Here is a 22288-nt window from a genome sequence, read left to right on the forward strand (position 1 = left end):
ATTATGCTATTCCCAACATTACCAATGAGTTGCTTTTTTAAAAAAACAAGTTTTACCTTTCGCCTTTCTTTCTAGTTCTTTAAATCTGTCATCTACAACCCAAGACAAATGGGACATAAACTCTATTCTTGTTCCCTTGTAAAAAAAAAAAAAAAGAGAGAGCCTAACAGCAAAAGCAGTAAAGTTAGTGCAGTTAAGACTGTCATAAAGCCAGCTTACTGTCCTGCTTAGCAACTCCACCAAGAAAAGCCAAATAGATTTTATAAATGGAAAATAATCTAAATAATCCTATTTAAGAATAACTGTAAGAGTTTAAAATATTAGCAATACACTAAGTAACTTCAAAGTACAGACATGTGAACATGGGTGTAATTCTACAGACGTACAGAATTGTCTGTGAGTGTGTGCTTATGAGAGAGCACTGACAAAAGGGGGAGGAAAATTAGGGTTGGCAGCATTCTTCTTACTAAAGACTGTTAAAAAGCAGAGAGTGGGGCTGGGTCTGATTGCTGCTCTGAGCAGGAAAAAGCCTCAGTCTGTCTTCATGGTGCAGCGATAACCTGGACTCTTTTTTTCCCTTCCTCTTCCCCTTACTTTGCACACAAGAACAGCTCATGTCTTTGATATCGGCATGATGAGCATGGTGCCTTCAAGGACTGTCCTCTTTCTGGCTTTATCTGTAGCTTTTGTACAACTTGTGAAATGCCAGGAAGACACCGGTGGTAAGTTATTGTTTATTTAAGAAGCTAATCGTGCTGATGCTTAAGCTTAACTTTTGGGCTTGGTGTAAAGATGGGAGTGGTCCTGTTTTTTCACAAAAGAGGTTAATTTAGATGAAACTAACTCGTTAAATGTCTTACATTTATGTTGACATTAATGCTTTTATACAAAGTGACTATTTTTATCTGTCCAAGCATTCCCTGGAAATCGAACCCATGATTTTGATGTTGCTAGCACAATGCTCTGTTGAGCTATAGTTACAATTATTAACAATATGATTGCTTCCCAATTGAATTATGACTTTTATGCAAAATAATTTAATTACAACTGATGAAATGTACCGTAGTCAATTGTGGGGAAAAATAGCTTTTTGATCAATCTCTTGCTTAATGGATGTTGCATATATCTTTGTGATATTGGAGATTTGTCAGTCCTTTTGAACGAGTGAGTACCTAAATACAACTTATCATGCCATGTGGTAAACATACTAGAATGTCACTTGGAGACTTACGAGGATGGGGCAAAGTTGACTCTCCATGCACCATTATTGTTTTCTACCCTCATCAATATCCTCCTCTCACATCTGTTGAATCGTTTTCAGCTCTAGCACTGCGCTCACATGTCTCTGAAGGAACACATCTTGTATCCTAATGCAGTGCAGTTGTGTTTGGATAATATGAAGGAGGCTCTGCTTTCGAACATACATACAGGGAAGTAAAAAAACACCTAGATGAGAAACACCTGAGCTATATTACCTCATTCATGCTGTTTTTTTTAAGCATTTCAAACACCTGACATATATTTTTCCCTAAATGACGTCACAAGACTCTTGGGGAGTTGTATTTTTTGCAGCTCTCAAGTTATATTTAGCAGATTTACACCGTTTGTGCTGAACAACATGCTTTACTTGTTCTTGGACTCAAAGCGAGTAGTATCGTTCAGGTCCACACGCAGTGCGCCACCTTGTGGATAATGATAAAAAAATATTAAACTATTGAAAATTATAATTAAACAGAGAAGCACGCAATAAAGCATCCTCCCAAATGATAGAGCAAAAAGACACACTGATGATGTAGTCCTACTTCAAAGTGAGTCATTGTTTAAATTTAATTGGAACAAGAATAGTAACCACGTCTGGTCACTGCATGTGCACTCATGGCTTTTGGCCTAGTGGGTAACTTTGGGCGAAAATTAATTTGATTCTGTATTACAATTCTTTAATGTGTGTTTAACCATTCTTTAACCAGGTTGCCATTAAAAGTGCCTGCTAAAGTGCATGTTTGTGTGTTTGAATGAGCCCTACAAGCAAGACAGAAGTCTTATACATGTAGTTTTGCAGATAATCAAAAGTGAATATATTAATTTATATGAATGAGTTATATTGATATATTTTGCCAGCTAGCTTGTCCAGATCTTCTATTTAAAAAAGATTTGTAAAAAAAATTCAAACAAGTTTTATGCAAAAGCAAAGTGTTTATAGTGAGTTACTGACTGTTTAATTGGAAGCATCTGTCACTAAAGGGAATTTAAATGATGTCTAAATAAGACAAAATGCAGGAGCTTTGAAAACCCTGCTTTTAAGTAACGAGTGATACTGTATGCTTACTGAATAATGGGGGAAAAGCTCTTAACTCAAGACTGATTTATTATATATTCATGTTTTTATCTTGATCATTTTAGAAAGTTAGAAGAAAATGGCTTTTATAAAAAAAAAAAATCCTGGTGGGATTATGCTTGAAAACTATGCAACAGAAATTGTGAAAAAGTGAATTATGGTTTCACTTTTTACAAAAAAGACAAACGTGGAAGGTTGCTTGTATTTCTTTGTCTGTCTAACGCAAAGTTTTTAACTTGCAGTTTCTTGCCCACGCTGTCCTTTCACACAGATGCATGCCAGCACACACTATATAAAGTCCTAGTGAAGTGTTCCAGTTCTTCATTAGCTTAGAATTGAGGCTCCATGTGACCCAGTAAAACATGTTTAGAGACTTGCAAGCACTTTTACATGGATCAGTTCTACATCCTCCCACCATTTTGAAAAAGTATAACATTACTTAAAAGTTAAACAAATGCATACAATTGACTTGTTTAACATTAAAATGAGAAACGCTGTAATCTTACTCTAATCAAAACCGAACCTAGAGACTGTCTTTTTAGCATTAACTGTTTTTAATTGTGTAACATTGTGTGGCCTTTGTTCTATTCTACTTTTCTGTACTTTGTTACATGACATTACACTGGAGACTGGGAGATAGCTGCACTTTTCACCTAATTGGTTCCAGTCATTTTTTCCACATCAATTACATTACAACAAATAGGGTATTTTCTCTATGCAAAGCTAAATATCCAAATATGTGCATTTGACCAGGTCCACTTTTTGTGAACTAATGGAAAACATGTGCTGCATTTCTGAGCTATGACTTGATTACATGCCTCTTTGGTCCTGACACAAAGTGGGAGGGAGGGAAGGAGCGAGGTTGGGAGGGGGAAAGGGGAAAGGGGAAAGGGATGGGAGAGAGAGAGAGAGAGAGAGAGAGAGAGAGAGAGAGAGAGAGAGAGAGAGAGAGACCTTTACATTTAACTAGATAACCTATATTGTGCAATCCATAGCATCTTTGATTTCTTGCAAAGATGCCTTTGCATGTCTCTATAGAATAAATTATTTTAAATGTTCTGTGTGCTCTCGAGACCTTTTCATGGGAACTACTTAAAAAGTAAATTATTGCAGTCAGCAAAGGCAAGCCTGGGGGATGACTTCCAGATGTTTAACTGGTTGCTTTGGCAGTGTTTGTAAAATATTAAAACAAATGTTGGCTAAAACTTGATTTTGAAGGAAGTCATTTAGCCGATGTAAGGCACAAGGTGTCTTTAAACAGCAAAGATAGGAGGACATGGGAAATTGGGGTGAATGTATTTATTCTAGTTATATAGCCCAATTAAATGAGTTGTTCACCAAAAAATTAAAATTCAGTCAGAATTTACCCTCATGCTGTTCCAAACCCATATGACTTTCTTTCTTATGCAGAACACAAACTTTTGTGGTTTTAATCAATATCCAGGTTCATCTTTACAAGACATTGGCAATAGTAATGGATATGGATAAAAAAAAAAAAAAAAAAGATACAATTATGACTGCATTTTCATTTTTGGGTGGAGTATTCCTTTAATTTATATTGCCTATTTTTTTTGTCATGTGCAAACTAAAAAGACTCTTGATAAAAGCAGTCCCTTATCATGTCTCATGTATACCAGATGTACTGAAAAACATTTAAATAGTCTTTTTGGCAGTCTTACAGGATCAGGAAGCAAAGAGGATGAGACATATGCCAAGCATGTCTGTGTAGAAAATGCAGAGGTTGGCAGTGGAGGAAATGATGAAAACTTCCCTTGAGATGGGTCATAAGCTTTATAAGTTTGCACAGCTGTTCCCATTGGTCTGGAAATCATCTGGATTGGTCTATATAGCATTTTAATCCTATCCGTCAATCCCATCTGATTGTCTATTTGTACTACACTAGTCTCACTAGTCTTTTTGATAGATAAATCAGAAACTCTTTCTTGGATTAGATTGACCTGTTTGTAGCATTGCCAAGACTAGTTTAGGGGTTTACTACAACAAAAGCCAAAAAAATAGTGGAAAATGCAATTTATCTGGTTGCAAAATTCATAATCAGTAATTTTGTCTTGTTTTCTAGTAGAAGTAATGCTTAAAACAAGTTAAACTTCTGAAGCAAAATTGTGTAATATAATTTGTAATCTTTAATCAAGTTTATTTTTCGTACCCCATTGACATACTATTTTATTTTAAGCATAATTCAAGATAAATGTTACATGTATGCCATATTTTTACTTGAAAAAAATTCTGATTACGAAAAAGTTTTTGTTTTGCAGTGTAAGGCAAGAAAATGTGCTCAATTGCAAAAGTAATTTTATTGTATTAGAACCTACCAAGTCTAATACCAATGCCTTGGATCAAACTGAACCATAACACATCCCTTACACATATTTTACTAGCCCACCTGTCTGGTAAAAGCTGCATGACCTCAACAGTCTGATCCGGAAAAAGGCAACCCAATGTTCAGACTCTGTGGGGCAGCTGTGGAATAACTGTGACTAATTTGACAAAAACTAACAAAACTGATTCCTTATGTCCATAACTATAATTTACAGCCATACAATTCACAAGCTTCTCACATTACACTTCAAAGATACATGATAGCGAATAATGATGGCTACCATCATTGTTTTATCTGTTACTCCACATTTCTTATAACTGATGTTACTAATAATGTAATAATGAATGATTTTAGTATAAGTGAATTAAACTTTCAGTTCATTATATGTAATAAATGCAATACAGCACCTGATGCTAAGAGTTAAAGGGATAGTTCACCAAAAAATGAATATTCTCATTTAATTTACTCACTCTCATGCTATCCCAGAGGTGTATGACTTCCTTCTGTGGAACAAATATTTTTTGAAGAATATTTCAGCTCTGTAAGTCCATACTGTATAATTCAAGTGAATGGTGCCCAGAACTTTCAAGCTCCAAAAATCACACAAAGGTAGCATAAAGTAATCCATATGACTCCAGTGGTTAAATCTATGTCTTCAGAAGCTATGTAATAGGTGTGTGTGAGAAACATTAATATCAAGGTCCGTTTTTACTGTAAATCCCCACTTTACGTTCTTTCCCATTCTGAAAGTCAAAGTAGAGATTTATAGTAAAAAAGGATTGAAATATTGATCTGTTCCTCACCCAAAGTGATTGTGTCGCTGGAGTTGTATGAATTACGTATGAACGAACAATAGTGAGACAAACAGACCCAAGAGCAGAGGAAGAGTTCAAAGGATTTATTAACAGTAATAACGAGCAGTCACTGGCAGGGGCGAAAATTTCATCAAAATGTTGGTGGGGGGCAATAAACATAACAATTCTCAAGAGCAATTTTTGAAAAAGACACCAAGGTTTTTTTTGTTGTTGCCCCGTTTGCATTTGTATTGTTTTATTTCTTAAACAATTATTTCTATCATATTATTTACAATACACATATTTTAATGATATTTTAGAGGGGGACAACCCTCAGATGGGGGGGTCCTGACCCCCCACGATTTCCGCCTATGGTCACTGGGTTGAGGAATGTAGAAGATCCTAACACCAGCTGCAGCAGCAGGAAGCGATCTCCAATGGCGTGCATGTCGTAGTCGCGCAAGGGGCAATCCGTGAAGTGTGTGATCATAGGATGAGTGTGTGCATTGTGGAAGTCAGGAAAAGATTAGTAGAATCCTCCGTTGAAGCTAATGAGATGCAGTTTTTAATTTAACAAATTTAACTCCCGACACGTGGGCAGAGACAAGGTGTCCTCCGTGGAAGATCAGCTGACACACAGCAATACTGGAAGGCAACCATACACCTGACACATGGCAACCAACAGATACACAAGACAGGAACAACTAGGCAGAGATAGCGAGTGTGGTTAGTACTCAACAACAAACAACAATCTAACAAAGACACTGAGAACATGACTGGCTTAAGAAGGGAGTAAATTGGGGAGAACAGATTTTGCTAATCAGTGGCATGATCAGTGTTCCCCCTGGAACAATCAGTGTTCCAATGGAAATGCCGATCATGCATGCCGGCTGCACCTGTGAGACATGAGGGAGAGAAAATGATAAAACATACAAAACAAACCGACAATTTCACCAGAGACATGACACTTTATGTGATTTTTGGAGCTTGAAGGTCTGGCCACCGTTCACTTGCATTGAAAGGACCTACAGAGCTAAAACATTCTTCTAAAAATATATATTTTTATATATATTGTGTTTAGCAGAAGAAAGAAAGTCATACACATCTGGAATGGGTTTAAAAGTGAGTAAATGATGAGAGAATTTACATTTTTGGGTGAACTATCCCTTTAAGTTACATTTTAAGTTACAAGTACAGTTATACATTTGCACAAAGTCCTTTTTGTGGGTGTAAAGTTCTTTTGGATTTAATGAGAAAAACAGGACAGAAGGAAAAATTTGGTTTACTGGTCTATTAGAATTGTTTTATTTTTTTCCCAGAGTCTGCTGAAGAACAGTTAACGTTCTCAAAAAAAACAAATCCTGTAAGAAAAATGCAATAACGTGAAGACTTCAATATGAAATGACATAGGTTTTGGATTCAGGTCATAAGATTAGTGCAATGTAGAACAAACGATTTAACACATATGCCACATAACTTTTGCCAATGTCTAATAGAATGCACCCCTGTCATTATAACTACAGTGTGCTGAAAGTAAATGGATTTCATACAGGCTAGAAAAGGGATTGAGGGCTATGTGGGGTAAATCAGATTTAATTTGACTTGATTTTTGAATAGCAAGCATAAAAATGTTTGTGGTCTATAACAGTAAAGTTAACTCTTGAGTAAACTCTTTACAATAATGTTGTTGAACTTTAACATTATTTAAAACAATAGTTAACAAGAACAAGAAACAATCAGTACATGTACAGCTAATTGCAATAAAAAAGATTATTGTTCATTGTTCATGATATCTAATGCAGTAATGTTAGCATATCCAACATTATTGTAATATGTGACCAAATGATCTTTGTTCAAGGGATCTTTAATGAATAACCAGTTACTAATGTACTTATTGCACTGATTACTGCAGCTTCTGTCAGTAAACCTTTAGATGGCAACTGATATAGTCAGCCACAGTCTGAGTCTGCTTTAGAGAAAAACTAATAAATCTCAGTATGAGAACACAATGTGCTTTTCAATACAAGGGACTATCTTGCACTTCATACATCTACAACCAGGATGTCTGAGTCGGCCCAGTTTATGTGGAAATGTCTGCACTGTTTATTGAGTCATGGACACAGTAAGATTTGGTTGTAATTGCATTTGAAAAAGAGCCTGAGATGTTGCCATGTGGCACTCACATTTTGCCAGAGACCATATATAATATGTATATTATAAATCCTTTTAGGGCCAACTTTTATTTGTTTGTTTGTTTGTAATTTTTAATTGTTTTACCCTGTTGGATAAAACAGTCTCCTTATAACTGTAGTTTGAAGGAATTCTCAAATTTGAAATCAAGGAGTGATACAAAATTACTGTTTTTCACATTTTTTTTACTTGACTAAGACATTTATATAGGCCTATTCAGTGTACAATATCATATTGTAAATATTAGCCCAATAACATAATTTACAAAATGACATTTTTACAGCCAGGTATTTGATGTAGTGAAATGTACATCCACTTCATGTACAGGGGTCTATAAATCTGAGACCAGTAAAAAAAAAAAAAAAAAAAATTACTTTGTAAAATATCTTTATAGCAATTTGAGTGGCAAGTTTGATTAAAATTTGTACATAAATTCCAGATTTTTTTCCCCACAAATCCCGTTTTAATGATAAGCCTTGTTATTCCAGCCTAATTTTAGAATGTTCTAAAGGATATATTCAGAATCGTAAATTGTGCGCTTCAATGGAACCAAGGATATCTGACCTTTTGTTCAAAGGAGTTAACATGTCCAATGTCAAATATTTGACCTTTAACCAAGAAACATTACAGAGTCTTAAATATTTCTGTATTTTATGTCAAAACTTCTCAAAATTCTAAAACATTGTTTATTTACAGTCTTAAATGTTCACAATCACATTGTAGTCTCACGTTTGGACCTCACATGATAATTTTACATGATAAAAATGCTGAAGAGTCCTTGAAATACACTAGCATAACTTTATGTAACCAATAGATCAATATTGCCAATTAAAGTCTGATCCAGGCACGGAACTCTGCTCTGACATGCTTCATGAGCTTAAAACCTGAAAAAACATTCATGAGATGGAAATGCTTCACCTTGCAAGTCAGTTCATTTTTTTTGTATATTCACAGCAGGAAATCACTCACAGTGGCATTTCCTCTGGAGAGAAAGCTGAGTAATGTCTAGGTTTAAGCAATGATATCATTCCCTGCTGTCTCACAACGGCTGGAGAAAATATCCCTCTCCTTACATGTCTTTACATTTTAATAATATTAATTCACCCACAAATAAATCAATTCACCCACAAATATTCACCCTCATTCCATTCCAAACCTGACTTTTTTGTGTGTGTGTGTGTAACATGAAATATGTAAGTTGGTTTTATAGCAGAATGTCCAAGCTGCCCTTTTCCACACAATGAAAGCAAATAATTAACAGAGCTTCCAATCCACTTTCATTGTATGGAAAAGAGCATATTTGTCATTATTCCAAATGACTGTGTTCCACAGAAGAACGTTATCCAGATTTGGAATGCTGGCGAGTAAACGATGACAACAGTACAGTTTTTTTTTTTTTTTAAATGCTTGGGAATGATACTAATAAACTTCAGTCACACTAAATTAATCTTTGTACTACAGACAGTCTAGGATATTATTTTTTGATGACTGTTTATGATACTTATGATGGATAGATTATGGGTTCAACAAATAGAGGTGCTGAAATTAACCTGAGGCTACAGACCAGTATTCTCACATAACACTGCTTTCAAAACAGCTGCTGATGACTACTCAGAGAACTATTCAACAGTGTTGAGGAGTTCTTTAGAAACAGGAACTCAGCCAAATCATCTTCCAGAAAGGGCTCTGCAAACAAGACAGCATATTCTCTGCTTTAGGCCCACTAATTTATTTCACACCTAATTAGTGAGGAGTCTATTGTTCTCCTATTTTCTACTTTGTTTCCAAACTCAGTCACTTAGTCATGGGTCACAGGAAACAGGGAGTTTTGTTGACTTTTTATTATTATTTTAGCAGGTGAATTAAGGGACTGAAAGAACAAAATGAATCATATGTAGATCATGTGATATGAATTTGAAATAAGGGTTTAGATAAGAACAAATATCTTTCTACATGATATATTACAGAACACCAGTCAAACCTGTGTGTAAAAACTGTGTATACAGATGACATATTTTAGAACTGATCATAACAAGAAAGCGTTACGTGATTTGATAAAATTGTCATTAATTTGCCAGGCCTGGAAGTCACAAATTTAACATTTCCATGAAATGTCCAGGTATTCCATGAGTCATGGGAGCCCTGTATTAGTTGTTAGATTTTATTGCATGTACTGGAAGATAATGCATTTTTGAGTAAAGTTGGGAGCTATTTAAACAACAGTTCACATGTAAGATCTAAGGCCTTGAAAGAATTAAATTTTTAAAGTAACAGTTATTTTTTTTGGAACAACCCTCATGTTGTTAGCTTCAGTCACCATTCACTTTCATTGTATGGTACAAATATGCAATTAAAGTGAATGGTAAGACTAATATACTGCCTAACATCTCCCTTAAGATGTGAACTAATCCCTTAAAGTTACAGCAAGGTAGAAAGAGAAACAGGAAAGGGTATGATCTGAAGTGGAGTACCACAGTGTGGGGTCGTATGGAGTAAATGTTTATACAAACATCTCCACTGATGCCTCAAGGTTCTCCATCCAAAACAGTGTAAAATAAGCTACAATTATGACAGACCAGCTGTAGAAGTGATATGAGCTCTTACAACATCCAAACAAAGCAAAGAGTAGGAAACATGCTGCAGAGAAACAGCAGGGTGGGATGTTTCCAATCCTGGAAAAAGTTTGATGGGTTGTTCCTCACATGATGCATGAGAAAGAAAACGGTGAGAATCCATAGCCTAGAATGTTTAACATGATATGTTAAGGACAAATAATTTTCCTTTAAATTATTTCCCCTTATTTAATTCATTTATTTATTTAGTCATTTATTATTTTATCCTTTGTCTTTCTTTCTATTTCTTTTTGTCTGTCCATCAGTCCATCCATCCGTCCGTCTCTCTGTCTGTCTGTCTGTCTATCGAAAAAAGAGAGCTTTGGCTATGAATCTGTGCCATTTATTTTAAGTTCTATAGCCATGAATTACATGATATTGTAGACATGTGGTGAAATCAATGTAACCCTCCCCCCTCCACCCAAAATGCCACAGACTTAAACCACAATGCAGTTTTAAAGACTGGTTTACAAAAATCTTTAGAAAGATGCCAATGGCCACTTTTATTTGCTCATCACTTCACCAATGAAAGCTCTTAGTTTGAGATGGTTTTGTCTGATGATCTGATGGTTTTTCACATTGAAGTGAATATTGTATGTGTGTTTATCACATGCACGGTTAGAATAAATCAGATAAATATTGGAATTAGTTCTTTGCATCAAGAACACGTGTGTTAAAAGTGTATTAGATTTCATGGTGATGTGGCAATTCAATACAGTGGAGAAGAACAAAAAAAAAAACAAAAAAAAAACTTTCTGGACCAAGCTCAACACACATCAAAAACACAAGCTTGTTTGGAAAAGAAGGTGAAAGACATGTCCAAACCAGAGGAAACCACGTTTCCTTGTACAAACGAGTTTGCTGAATCCTCAGAGCTCTTCCTAGACATCAGTATGACACTTCATTTAAAAATCCTCAAACATTTGTATCTCAGTAAAGGAATGACGCAAGGACACAAAGTCAAGGCTTGGGGTAATCACAGGGTTTTACAGTCACTTTGAGGTCTATCTGTCTGAAGTGACAGTCTAAATTACAATGTACACAAATCACTGACATCCCATTTTCACACAGATCCTTCCTTCAAAAAGAGGGAGTTATGTGTGTGAACTGTGGAGAACGCTATCAGTTAATTACAAGAGAGGTCAAAGGGCTGAGGAACAGGGTTTATTTGTGTTGTTGGCACTTAAAAAGCAGGAAAGGAGCCCATTTAAAAGTTCCCCGGAGCTTTAAATGAACTTATTTTGATTTACAGTATAAAAAGACTCCTCATTCAGGGTAAAATGCATTTTCTGATGTAGTGAGATTTCCAGACATCAGAACAGAGCAATAAAGTCCAAATTAGCAGAAAATCGAATTAGCATTTTTTGTGTAATGATGAAAATCATATATTTATTGAATTGCAGACTACTCTCTCACACAGAAAGTCTATACTTGCCGTTGGTAAGACTGACTCAAATGAGTAATTGTTTCCATAAGGTCATTTTCTAACCCATACGGACTTGTTCCAAAAACAAAGTCCTTGAACACAGCAAGTTACAAGCATTTTCACATAAACCAAGGGAGAACTCATGTGATTTATATTACAGACTTATTCCCCCACTATGCTGTATCTTTGTGAAGATGTAAACTGTGAAGAAGTAACTTCCCATTGTTATCCTAGAAACCCTTCCTACGGAAGCCTGAGCATTTGGGAAAAAGTTAGGGAGGGAACCACAGACGAGCTGACAAGAAATAATGCTGAGCATGTTCAGTGTGGTCAGGTCAGGCCAGACTGGAAGGCTGGTGGAAAATGTACGTCAGAAGTCCACAAAAGGGACCATGCTTTTGCTATCATCATCATCACTAGGGATTTGAGGCATAGCTTTAGAAAGTGCAGCGTCTGCAATTAATTAGCTAACTGGGGGAAAGAGTGAGCTTTCTCTTCACCTCTGATGGTGAGGTCTTCAGTTGTGGTTTGTGAACCATAGTTCCCCTCCCATAAATTTGTAACCTTCCCTATGAAATACAATACTCATAGGGAAACAGACATTTCCAGCCCAAAGGTGTACCATATTCAACCAGGTCTTATAGAAGCATGTTACTACTGCATACCAACAATTTTGCAAAATAGTTTTTACGTGACTTGTTGTATGTATTGCGGCAGTTTCTTGATGAAATGAACACTAGAAGTACTACAACAATGACTTTTCTTTTCTTTTATTAATGTCATAAGCACCATAACATGGCGTGGTTGCTTCAGCAATTGTGTATTTTTTCTAACATTTGCTTTTATGACAAAAATATTAGGCCAAATGCTATGGAAAACTTCAACAAAATATGAAAATTCTGTCATATTTTTTTCACCCTAATGCTGTTGCAAACTTATATGATTTTCTTTCTTCAGTGAATAATAATGAGATGTTAGGCAGAATGTTAGCCTTAGTCACCATTCACTTTCATTCAATTTATTCAAAGTGAAAAAAAAAAAGTGAATGGTGAAAGAGGCTAACATTCTGCCTAACATCTCCTTTTGCATTCCATGGAGGAAAGAAAGTCATACAGGTTTGGACAACATGAGGGTTAGTAAATAAAGGCAGAATTTTCATTTTCAACATAATCCTTTTACATGCTTATTTAACATAATGGTTCTCTGCAGTAATTCGTATTTATACACAGTGGCCTCTAGAAAGTATTTTGACACTTGAGCTATCCTAGTAACCTAGTTGGATCTGCAAACAAATAATGCAAGAATTTTTCTGAGAACTATCTTCAATTTTGTTAGACATTTTCGCAATTACATCTAATCATCTTGTCCTAGAGTAATTTTAGTGGATGTGTGAAGTCGCTTCCCCTCATATTCACAAATTCAGTTTTCCAAGCAGAGAAACCACATGTGCAGTTCATCAAACTCTGGACATGTTTCAGAAAATTGGCATCCAAAAAGTCCAAATATGTTTTTGAACAATATCTATTGTCCAGATGGATGCTGCACACTGTTGGTGGATGAAGAGATTCACCGATTACTATGAATGTGCTTTGAACATCTAGAAAAGCGATACATATGTTACATAAAAGGGATTATTATTATTATTGTTGTTGTTTTTAAAAGTTATTTTTGCAAAATGTTTAGCTTGAAAATAGTGCTTGTGCTGTCTTTTAAAAAAAAAGGCCAATATGTTTGATATATTGTTGTATCATGCAGTTACATTCATAAAAAGGCATAGTTAACAGAAAAATGTATCATTTATTCTCCCTCATGCCATCCCAGATGTGAATGACATTCTTTCTTCAGCAAAACACAAATTAAGATTTTTAGAAGAATAAATCCAAAACTTTGAAGCTCCATAAAGCACATAAATGCAGAATAAAAGTAATCAGTATGACTCCAATGATTTAATCCATGTCTTCTGAAGTGATTCAATCAGCTTTGGGTAAAAACAGACCAAAATGTAACTATAAATCTTGAAATCAGCAGTCTCCTGGGCAATGATTGCAAGCTCGATTACACCTCCTTGCACCATCTAGCATTCGGTGCATATGCCAAGCAATATGAAGTGTAATAGAGCATGAAATCATCGAGACGGCAATGGCAAGCTTTACAGTGAAAAAGGAGTTATATTTTGGTCTGCTCTCACCCAAATCCGATTGGATCACTTCAGAAGACATGGATTAAACCACTGGATTACTTTTATGCTGCCTTTTTGTGCTTTTTGGAGCTTCAAAGTTTTGGTCACAATTCACTTGTATTGTATGGACCTACAGAGCTGAGACATTCTTCTAAAAAGCTTCGTTTGTGTTCTGCAGAAGAAAGTAAATCATTCACATCTGGGTTTGCATGAGGGCGAGGAAATGATGAGAGAATTGTAATTTTTTTGGGTAAACTACTCATTTAAGTTTACAAATTAAATTGTGTCCACTGTAGTTTTTGCTGTTGTTGTTCTGAAGTTAAGTTTCATATAAACTAGCATGTTCTCTGGAATGCTGTCTGAGGTTGTCAGTGGCCACGTGTTTATGAAAAGATCTCTCGTTTTTTAGCATGTCTCCCTGACACATTCATCCCCTCAGGTCAAAAAGATATCAACAACTTATTCACTCTCCTATAGCATCCGTTTCATGCATGTATACTATGTTAATTCATTAGCTTGACTGTGACTTACCTGGACATGTTCGGATTTAGAATAAAGACCATATATCCCCGTTAGCTATTTGAGGAGCAGTCACATTTGCTCTGTTTTCCAGAGTTAATACGTGATGAAAATTCTTTGTCAGTACAGTGCAAAAAAAAAGTAGTAGATGAGTAACCACATAACGTTCTTTATTTCTTTAACGAATAATGCGGTAATCGTGAAATCCTTGACTACACAGGTTAAAACGCATTTTAATTCATTTGATATTAAGTGTGTTAAAAACCAAATTTCTTTGTATTTTAACCTATTTTCTTACTTAAATTGTGCGGTACAAAAACATTAATTCCAGGATGAGGATTCCAAGTGAGCTGAAGATGAAAGATGCTGAATGGTGACACCTGGTGTAAACTTGCTACACCTGCAACTTGAACTTTTGCAATCATGCACGTGCCCCCCCGCCCCAACATAATTCATTTTTTTATTTCTAATTTTCTCAACAGTGCCTCACATAACTTTAAAAAGTTATTGGGAAACAGTTTATTATAAATAATTTATTTTACTTTAATGACTGATGAATAGTAGTCTAAAGTACTCAAAACTGGAATAGCATGAATCAGACTTCCTGGAGAGCATTAGCTCATGTCTACCCACAAGAGTCTTTCCAAGAGACAGGGGATCACCTTTTCCAGTAGTTCTCAGTCATTTTCTCAGGGTATACTAGTTTTATACTTATGGACTTGTTGCAAGGCATGCCAGAAATAATCACAACCTTCATATATGGCACTTTCCACTAATAGTGTACAATATAGTGCATGAAAGTGTCTTTTTTTTCCTTCATCATCAAACAGTCAGTGAAAGGAAGTACTTTGTTGATCAACTTCGTGAGGTCAAACTAGTAATAAAAGTTCAAATTAAATTAATATAAAAAAAGTCAAATATATAGCTTAAAAACTATGCCAGAATGAGTAACAGGGTTTCAAATTTAGCTAAAATTAATCAACTGATCAGCTCTGACTAGCTAGTTTGGGACCACCTGTTGGTTTGTAGTTATTGATCAAATTATATTGACCATAAATTAAGATATGTCATTGCTAATCTTACTTTCAGTAACTTGGCTAAAAGACTTAAATGGTAGAGCATGATAAATGCAGTCAGAACTACAGTTTGTGTACAATTAAGGAAAATGGACTGATTATTTACTTGTTTGCCTACCTTGCTGTTGACAGGGTTCAAATTATATGACTTTTAATAGAGGTGGAATAATGCAGTAACGTGTTGTGGGCAAAATGTGGGACACAGCTAATTATTACATTTTGGCAATTAAAATGTATTAATAATTCAAACAAATTCGACAAATAATCATACACATCATTATCATAGTATTTACCTTTTTTGCCTGTAGAGGACGATCTGAGCTGCATAGAGAACGGGGAGGTGTACACAAACCAAGACATCTGGAAACCTGAGCAATGCAGGATCTGTGTTTGTGACAGTGGGACCATTTTGTGCAATGATGTGCAATGTGATGAACTGTCTAACTGTGAAAAGGTAGTCATCCCAGATGGAGAGTGCTGTCCTGTTTGCCAATCCGACACAACAGATGTTGGTGGCAATGGCAGAGGTGAGGAGGAGCACCATGAAAACCTTTAAAACAAATGTATATTAATTTAGCATTCTCATGTGACTGTGTAGTATTTTGATATTTAACAATAACAGCAGTGATTTCTGTCCTTTTCTTTCTTTTTCATTTTTAGGGGGCAGAATTGCCAAGGTAAGCTAGATATTTACAATCACACTAGACCTGCCAAAATGTAGGATATTTATAAAAATAAATAAACATTTATAAGTCCAGTGACTTCTACTCAAAATGGTGCTACTCTTTTATTCAGGGTCCGAAAGGAGAACCGGGAGAAGTCCCACATGTATGTTTGAATCACCTTTTATCTTACTATTGGCAATGAAGATGATAAGAATACATTTGTAGAATAATACATGTTTTGTAGCTTTTAATTAATACTCAGATTCTAACTTGACTACAGATCGTTGGAATAAGAGGTCGTCCTGGACCAATGGTGAGCTTTCTTTCTTTGACTTCTAAAATGTCTTATTATAAGATGCTGCAATTTGTCAATAGCACACATAAAGTTCATACTACCTGAAAGATATCAAAGATATAAGTGTCCTGAGAAATATCTGTCTCTGTGTCAGGCCTGGACTCTGTAAACCAAGTCAAGGGTGTAAATAATCAAGGGAGCAGCCTACTATTTTTAGGGTTGCTCATCAGAGAACTAGCCAATCAGGAAGACTCTCTGCATGTGAATGGTTTTGTCCATTTGTGATGGTTGACCTCAGGTTGACTGACATGTCTTGAAGGGTGGAGTTTTGGAGAGAGGGCATGTGATTGAAAGTTGGGACAAGTTAGCCATATGGCTAAATCCAGCCCATTTAAATGTTTGAATAGATTCAAGTATACAATTAAACATATGATTAGAAAATAAATAAATCAAGAATAAGACTTTTGCATTACTAAAAATATAGAACTTTATACATTCTTTGGGATGTTTTGGACACTAGATGGGGACATAGCACAGTTCTGAGTATTTCCTTAAAAGGATATTTTACCCTAAAGAGAAAATTCTGTCTCATATTCATACTGTTTAAAACATGACTTTCTTTCTATCCCTATATCTCAAATTAATTTCTGGTAACTTGCAACCATTTTAAAATCTGTTCCAATACTGACATTCATAACTCGTCCAGTTATCTCTACATTTTATTAAAATGACAACAACTTGCAAAACAAATGCAACAGTTGTGTACTTTCAGGAGTGAATTTGATCAGGGCTCTTCTTATTTATCTTAATTATGGTATTTGATTATACAGGGACCTCCAGGACCTCCAGGATTCCGAGGAGACAGTGGATCTAAAGGTCGACCTGTAAGAAAACTGCACATACATTTATGATGAACGTGATTAAATTAGAAATTTGATGTAATGTTATCGCAATATTATTTCAATGTTATGCTATTTTTGCCTGATTTTGATGTTTTTGTAGGGTCTGAGAGGTTCCCCGGGATATGACGGCGAGCCTGGTATTCCTGGACAGCCGGGAGAGCCAGGACCCCCTGGACATTCCCCAGGAGTCAGTATCACCAGCATGATTTGGTGATAACATAAAATTGAAGCGATATGTAGGCACCACCCCAGAGGCAACAGCTTAAGTTCAGAGTGAAAAGGATGTGTGCCATTTCCAATTTTTTCACTTGGTGCTAATAGAATTAGGTTAGGCTATGCAGCCACCAACAAATTATTTTTAAACACGTCTTAAATATAGCTTGAGGGTGGTTTTTAATTTGAACAGAAAGGGATGCTTATACCCAGGTATATAAAAAAGAAACCGATTGCTTTCCATAAATGAGCTATAGTCTCTGCTGTGATTTCTTTTAGGAAATACCTCTAAGCTCTGCTCAAATATTATTATTATGAATGTGCACTGGTTGTAGCTTAGGAGCCGTCTTTCTAAGTCATCCACCATCTTATTTGTCTTTGAAGCATTCAGTTCCAATTTAAAACTGTTGCTTATAGTGGAGCTTCAGTGGGTGCCACAAACCCATGGCCTAGTTTGCATATATAATGATATTATGTAGTTATATAGCTTAATAAATAAATTAATGTGTCAATGTTAATGTGTAACTCTTAAATTGGCTCAAACTTTATATTGTGCAATCATATAATGGCTTTTGTTTTAATGAATAAAGACCTATGTACTTTGTTACTTAGGGTCAGTTGTCTTCACATATGGCTGGGGGATTTGATGACAAATCAGGAGCTCAGCATGCCATGATGACTGGAGTTAGGGTAAGTGAAGCTTATTCTGCAATTTAATCAAAAGAACAACAATTCTATTAATTATCTGACCCAATTAGATCCTAAACATTGATTACAGAGAATAATATTAAAGGAATGGTTAACCCAAAAATGAAAATGATGTCATTTACTCAGCCTCATGTTGTTCCAAAAGCATATGACTTAATTCTTTCCATAGAACACAAAAAGAGATGTTGTGCAGAATGACACAATTCAGTCACAATTCACTTTCATTGTTCGGAAAATGGTTAAAAGACTGAGTTAATGGTGACTGAGGCTGTCAATCCCTTGCATTCTGCCAACATTCTGCCACTTTGTGTTCCACAGAAGATAGAAAGTCATACATGTTTGGATCAACATGAGAGAAAATAAATGATGACATAGTTTTCATTTTTGGGTGAACTATCCCGTTAATGAGACCATTGCATAATTTGGTCAAGTAACAACGTTTTTTGTTTTTAATAGGGCGAATCCGGACCGAGGGGGCCACCTGGGGCAAATGGATCACCAGTAAGCATATTTCTTTGTTTAGCAACATTTGCTTTTCATATTAGACATATATTAAAATTCATACAATTTCCTTTAGGGGGTGCCAGGACCACAAGGACCTCCTGGTGATGTAGGAGATCCTGGGTCAATGGTAAGGAAACACAATGAACTGTCTTTGAACACTCCATATTTTACTGGAGCAAATCTGCCCCAAGCGCTTTATTTCAAACCAAAAATCAGCCAGGATAAACACAAGAACTGCCAGTTGTGTTCACATAATGTATGGCGGGCAATTTTCCATTGCACATTATAAAGGGAAACCAAATCTTTGGCCATTCCCATTCTCAAAGAAATTAAATGGTTGTAGTGGTTGTAGCCTATAAATGTACTTAAAATGTTTATTTTCTCACCATTCAGTGGTGTAACTTGCCAGGTTATCTTTTAGAAGAAGAAACTGTAACCTTTAGGAAATGCTTCTCTTTGTTTACAAAAACCAAAAATGAAACTTATCTTAAAGTCTTGGCTACAAAAAAGCTATTGAACATTTCAACTTGTTATTGATCAGGTAAAAGTTTCAATTCATTATTTCACGTGAGGCATGTAATCAAACATCAAACTATATATTGTAAGTTGTCTCAATAGTAACCTGCCATTAAATAGCCTATTATTGGCCATTTAAAGGCTTTCCAGCAAAACATTCAAACTATTATGAAGCACTAAATGATTCATGAACAGCAAAAATGTTGAAGTTAACATACAAAATTAATAAATAATTGTTTTGGCCAACATATAGTTAATAAATCATATAAAATGTAAAAAACACATGTGACCACCTGTCCAAACATGACATTTATAAAACACCATTGAGAGAACACAGTTCAACCTTTCTGCTAAAAATGTACCTAAAGGATGTTGTTAAAAGTTAACCCTTATCTCATTGTGATTTTGCGTTTACTGTTTTTAACATTTTTTTTATCTTCAACTAAGTAGTCCAAGGGGAAGGGACTTCTAGCTCGATGTGTAATTCAGGCTTGAGCCTCTCCTTTACGGACAGCAAGGCGAATTTGTTTACCCTTAACAATCTGTTTACCATTTCTACTTCAAGGATAAGGTGGACATGCAAACTTGTGAAACCACAGCTAGAGAGGACATCCATTTGTGCAATTGAACTGTTGCCTTAAAACCATGTACATGTATTTACTGTGATAACTTCCCTGCGTGACAACTAGCCCCAGTCTCCCCTATATTTTAATTATATGAAGGAAATCCTACACCTAACAAGGTAAAGAAGAATACTGCAGGAAATATTCTTAGCAGATTCTTGTTCAACAATGTGACTTACATGACTGTAAATTTTTCAACAATACTGTGAAGGTGTGCACCAATTTTTGAGCATGTAACCATGAGCCATGATCTAGTATGAGGGAATGAGAACGACTAAACGCTGAATTACCCACATCAATACTGCAAATTGGACCTGTCTAAAAACGTTTCTGGTGGGAATGTTATACTTTTTGTAATTGAAAGAGCACTTAATTTGAATAATGCATCATTGTTTTTTGTTTGTGTTTTATTAATATTTTGGTAATTACTGTTCTGCATTGTGTAGGGTGGCACTGGCCCAAGGGGACCAGAGGGTCTTTCAGGAAAGCCTGGTGAAGATGTGAGTACACACTCCTTAATAGTCTGTTGATTGCCACCAGCTGTCCTTTGCTGGCATCATGGATATACCCACAGCTACACAAAACAATGTAGGAAAATTTTAAATGCAGTTGCTCTGTTGTCATAGGGAGAAGCAGGGACTACAGGAAGTGCAGGAGAAATGGGATTTCCTGGATCACCGGTAATAACTGACATTTTCTTCACTGGCAGCTTTTATCTTTGAATGCTGATTTCATTTATAAATTCTCAATAACTTTTGTGTTCAGGGAGCAAGAGGGTTTCCAGGGACGCCAGGGCCTCCAGGGTTAAATGGCCACAGAGTGAGTCAATTAATATCATATAGAAGCAAATTTGAGACATTGACCATGTTAAATCCTTTGTACAAAGGTCAGTTTTTCTTGCTTTCATTGAAGCACACAAGATGATCTCTGGAACATTTTCAAACCATGCTGGGATAACATGGATCATCAGGTTTCGTACAAACTTGTGGAGTCCATGCAGCTCCAGTGCATTTTCAAAGCATCTTGGATTTGGAATCACTTACAGATATCCATTTCTATCCTGATATAGTTTTGTGTAGTAATGTATACACCAAAATTTACCAGAAAGTGATTGAAAGTCAATGAATATACATTTTAACATTAGTACATAGTAGTTAAAGACATCTAATAAATGGGGTTAGCTTTATGTGATGTTCCTTTGTGAAGCTTCTTACCACAGTTTGCTCAAAGGAACAAAATTGTATTGCTATTGCATTGTCATCATTGGTTTTGAGCATTGATTTGAAGTCTAACAAAATAACAAACATGTCCTTTCATAATTTAGGGACATCAAGGTCCATCTGGTCTTAAAGGAGAACGAGGAACATTGGGATCCAAGGTTAATTTGTTTCTAATTTTGACTGAAGCCACTTTAGAGTTAATTAGCTTAACTTTAGACTTTAGGTCTCAGCCTAAAAAGTCTTAAAGGGATAGTTAACCCAAAAAAATGAAAATTCTCATCATTTACTTTCAGATGTGAAAGTTAAATTAAACAGGTGCCACATGTAACATTCAGATTTGAAAGTGAAAGTGGTGATTTATTGTAAAAAAGAAAAAAATTCTCACCCACATTTATCATATTTTTGAATACTTTTGAAGATATGGATTAAACCAGTGATGTTTTATGGATTACTTTTATGCTGCTGAGATATTCTTCTACAAACCTTAATTTGTGTTCAGCAGAAAAAAGGAAGTCATACACATCTGGGATGGCATAAAGAGTTCATTTTGGGGTGGACTATCCCTTTAACAGAGCAGTACTGTGCTTGAGAACTTAAAATATGTATATATTGATTAGAACTAAATCTGACTGAAATAAATATAAAATTCATGATTCTTATTACAGTTACTTCACAGATTTTAATATTAGTTTGTATACTTTATTTTAGGGTGAATCTGGTGGACCTGGTGCAATGGGTGCCCCTGGCCCTATGGTAAGTATACAATACAATGGTATTAGAAGTGAAAATTGAACTTCACATTATAAGTGAATCTAGTTCATTAAAGAAGAGATGTACAGTATAAAGGCTAATTTATAGGCTTTTTTTATTATTAATATTGCTAAATACAGGGTCCAAGGGGAATGTCTGGAGAGAGGGGACGCCCAGGTCCAAGTGGGACACCGGTGAGCATAAAAACAGTACAGTTATAGCATTGCTCTGACAGCCTGGGATCAAAGGTCAAGGGGTAATGCCTTTAATTTACTCATCTTTTATTCTTGTATTTCAGGGTACACGTGGTGCTCAAGGAAATGTTGGTAAACCAGGTCCGATGGTAAGATATTTTTAGTTAACCAAAAGATAACAGCATGTAAAATACCAAACAAATGCAGAACTCATGATACTGACATC

General features: G+C 35.6%; 1 protein-coding gene across 1 annotated transcript in view; it reads left to right on the plus strand.

Moving 5' to 3' along the window:
• Window positions 1-473: 473 nt before the first annotated feature.
• The window catches only part of LOC127655196 (collagen alpha-2(V) chain-like), a 34651-nt gene continuing 12836 nt past the window's right edge, over window positions 474-22288 (plus strand). The window contains exons 1-17 of the mRNA XM_052142845.1: window positions 474-722; window positions 15781-15999; window positions 16133-16149; window positions 16268-16300; window positions 16418-16450; window positions 17263-17316; window positions 17435-17521; window positions 18160-18237; window positions 18712-18756; window positions 18833-18886; window positions 20345-20398; window positions 20525-20578; window positions 20664-20717; window positions 21223-21276; window positions 21827-21871; window positions 22009-22062; window positions 22167-22211. Of these exons, the coding sequence (XP_051998805.1) occupies window positions 632-722; window positions 15781-15999; window positions 16133-16149; window positions 16268-16300; window positions 16418-16450; window positions 17263-17316; window positions 17435-17521; window positions 18160-18237; window positions 18712-18756; window positions 18833-18886; window positions 20345-20398; window positions 20525-20578; window positions 20664-20717; window positions 21223-21276; window positions 21827-21871; window positions 22009-22062; window positions 22167-22211 (1071 nt within the window). The 5' untranslated portion in view covers window positions 474-631. The remainder of the gene's footprint in view (window positions 723-15780; window positions 16000-16132; window positions 16150-16267; window positions 16301-16417; window positions 16451-17262; window positions 17317-17434; window positions 17522-18159; window positions 18238-18711; window positions 18757-18832; window positions 18887-20344; window positions 20399-20524; window positions 20579-20663; window positions 20718-21222; window positions 21277-21826; window positions 21872-22008; window positions 22063-22166; window positions 22212-22288) is intronic.

This window comes from Xyrauchen texanus, chromosome 14 (genome assembly GCF_025860055.1).
Source record: "Xyrauchen texanus isolate HMW12.3.18 chromosome 14, RBS_HiC_50CHRs, whole genome shotgun sequence".
Taxonomy (NCBI): Eukaryota; Metazoa; Chordata; class Actinopteri; order Cypriniformes; family Catostomidae; genus Xyrauchen; species Xyrauchen texanus.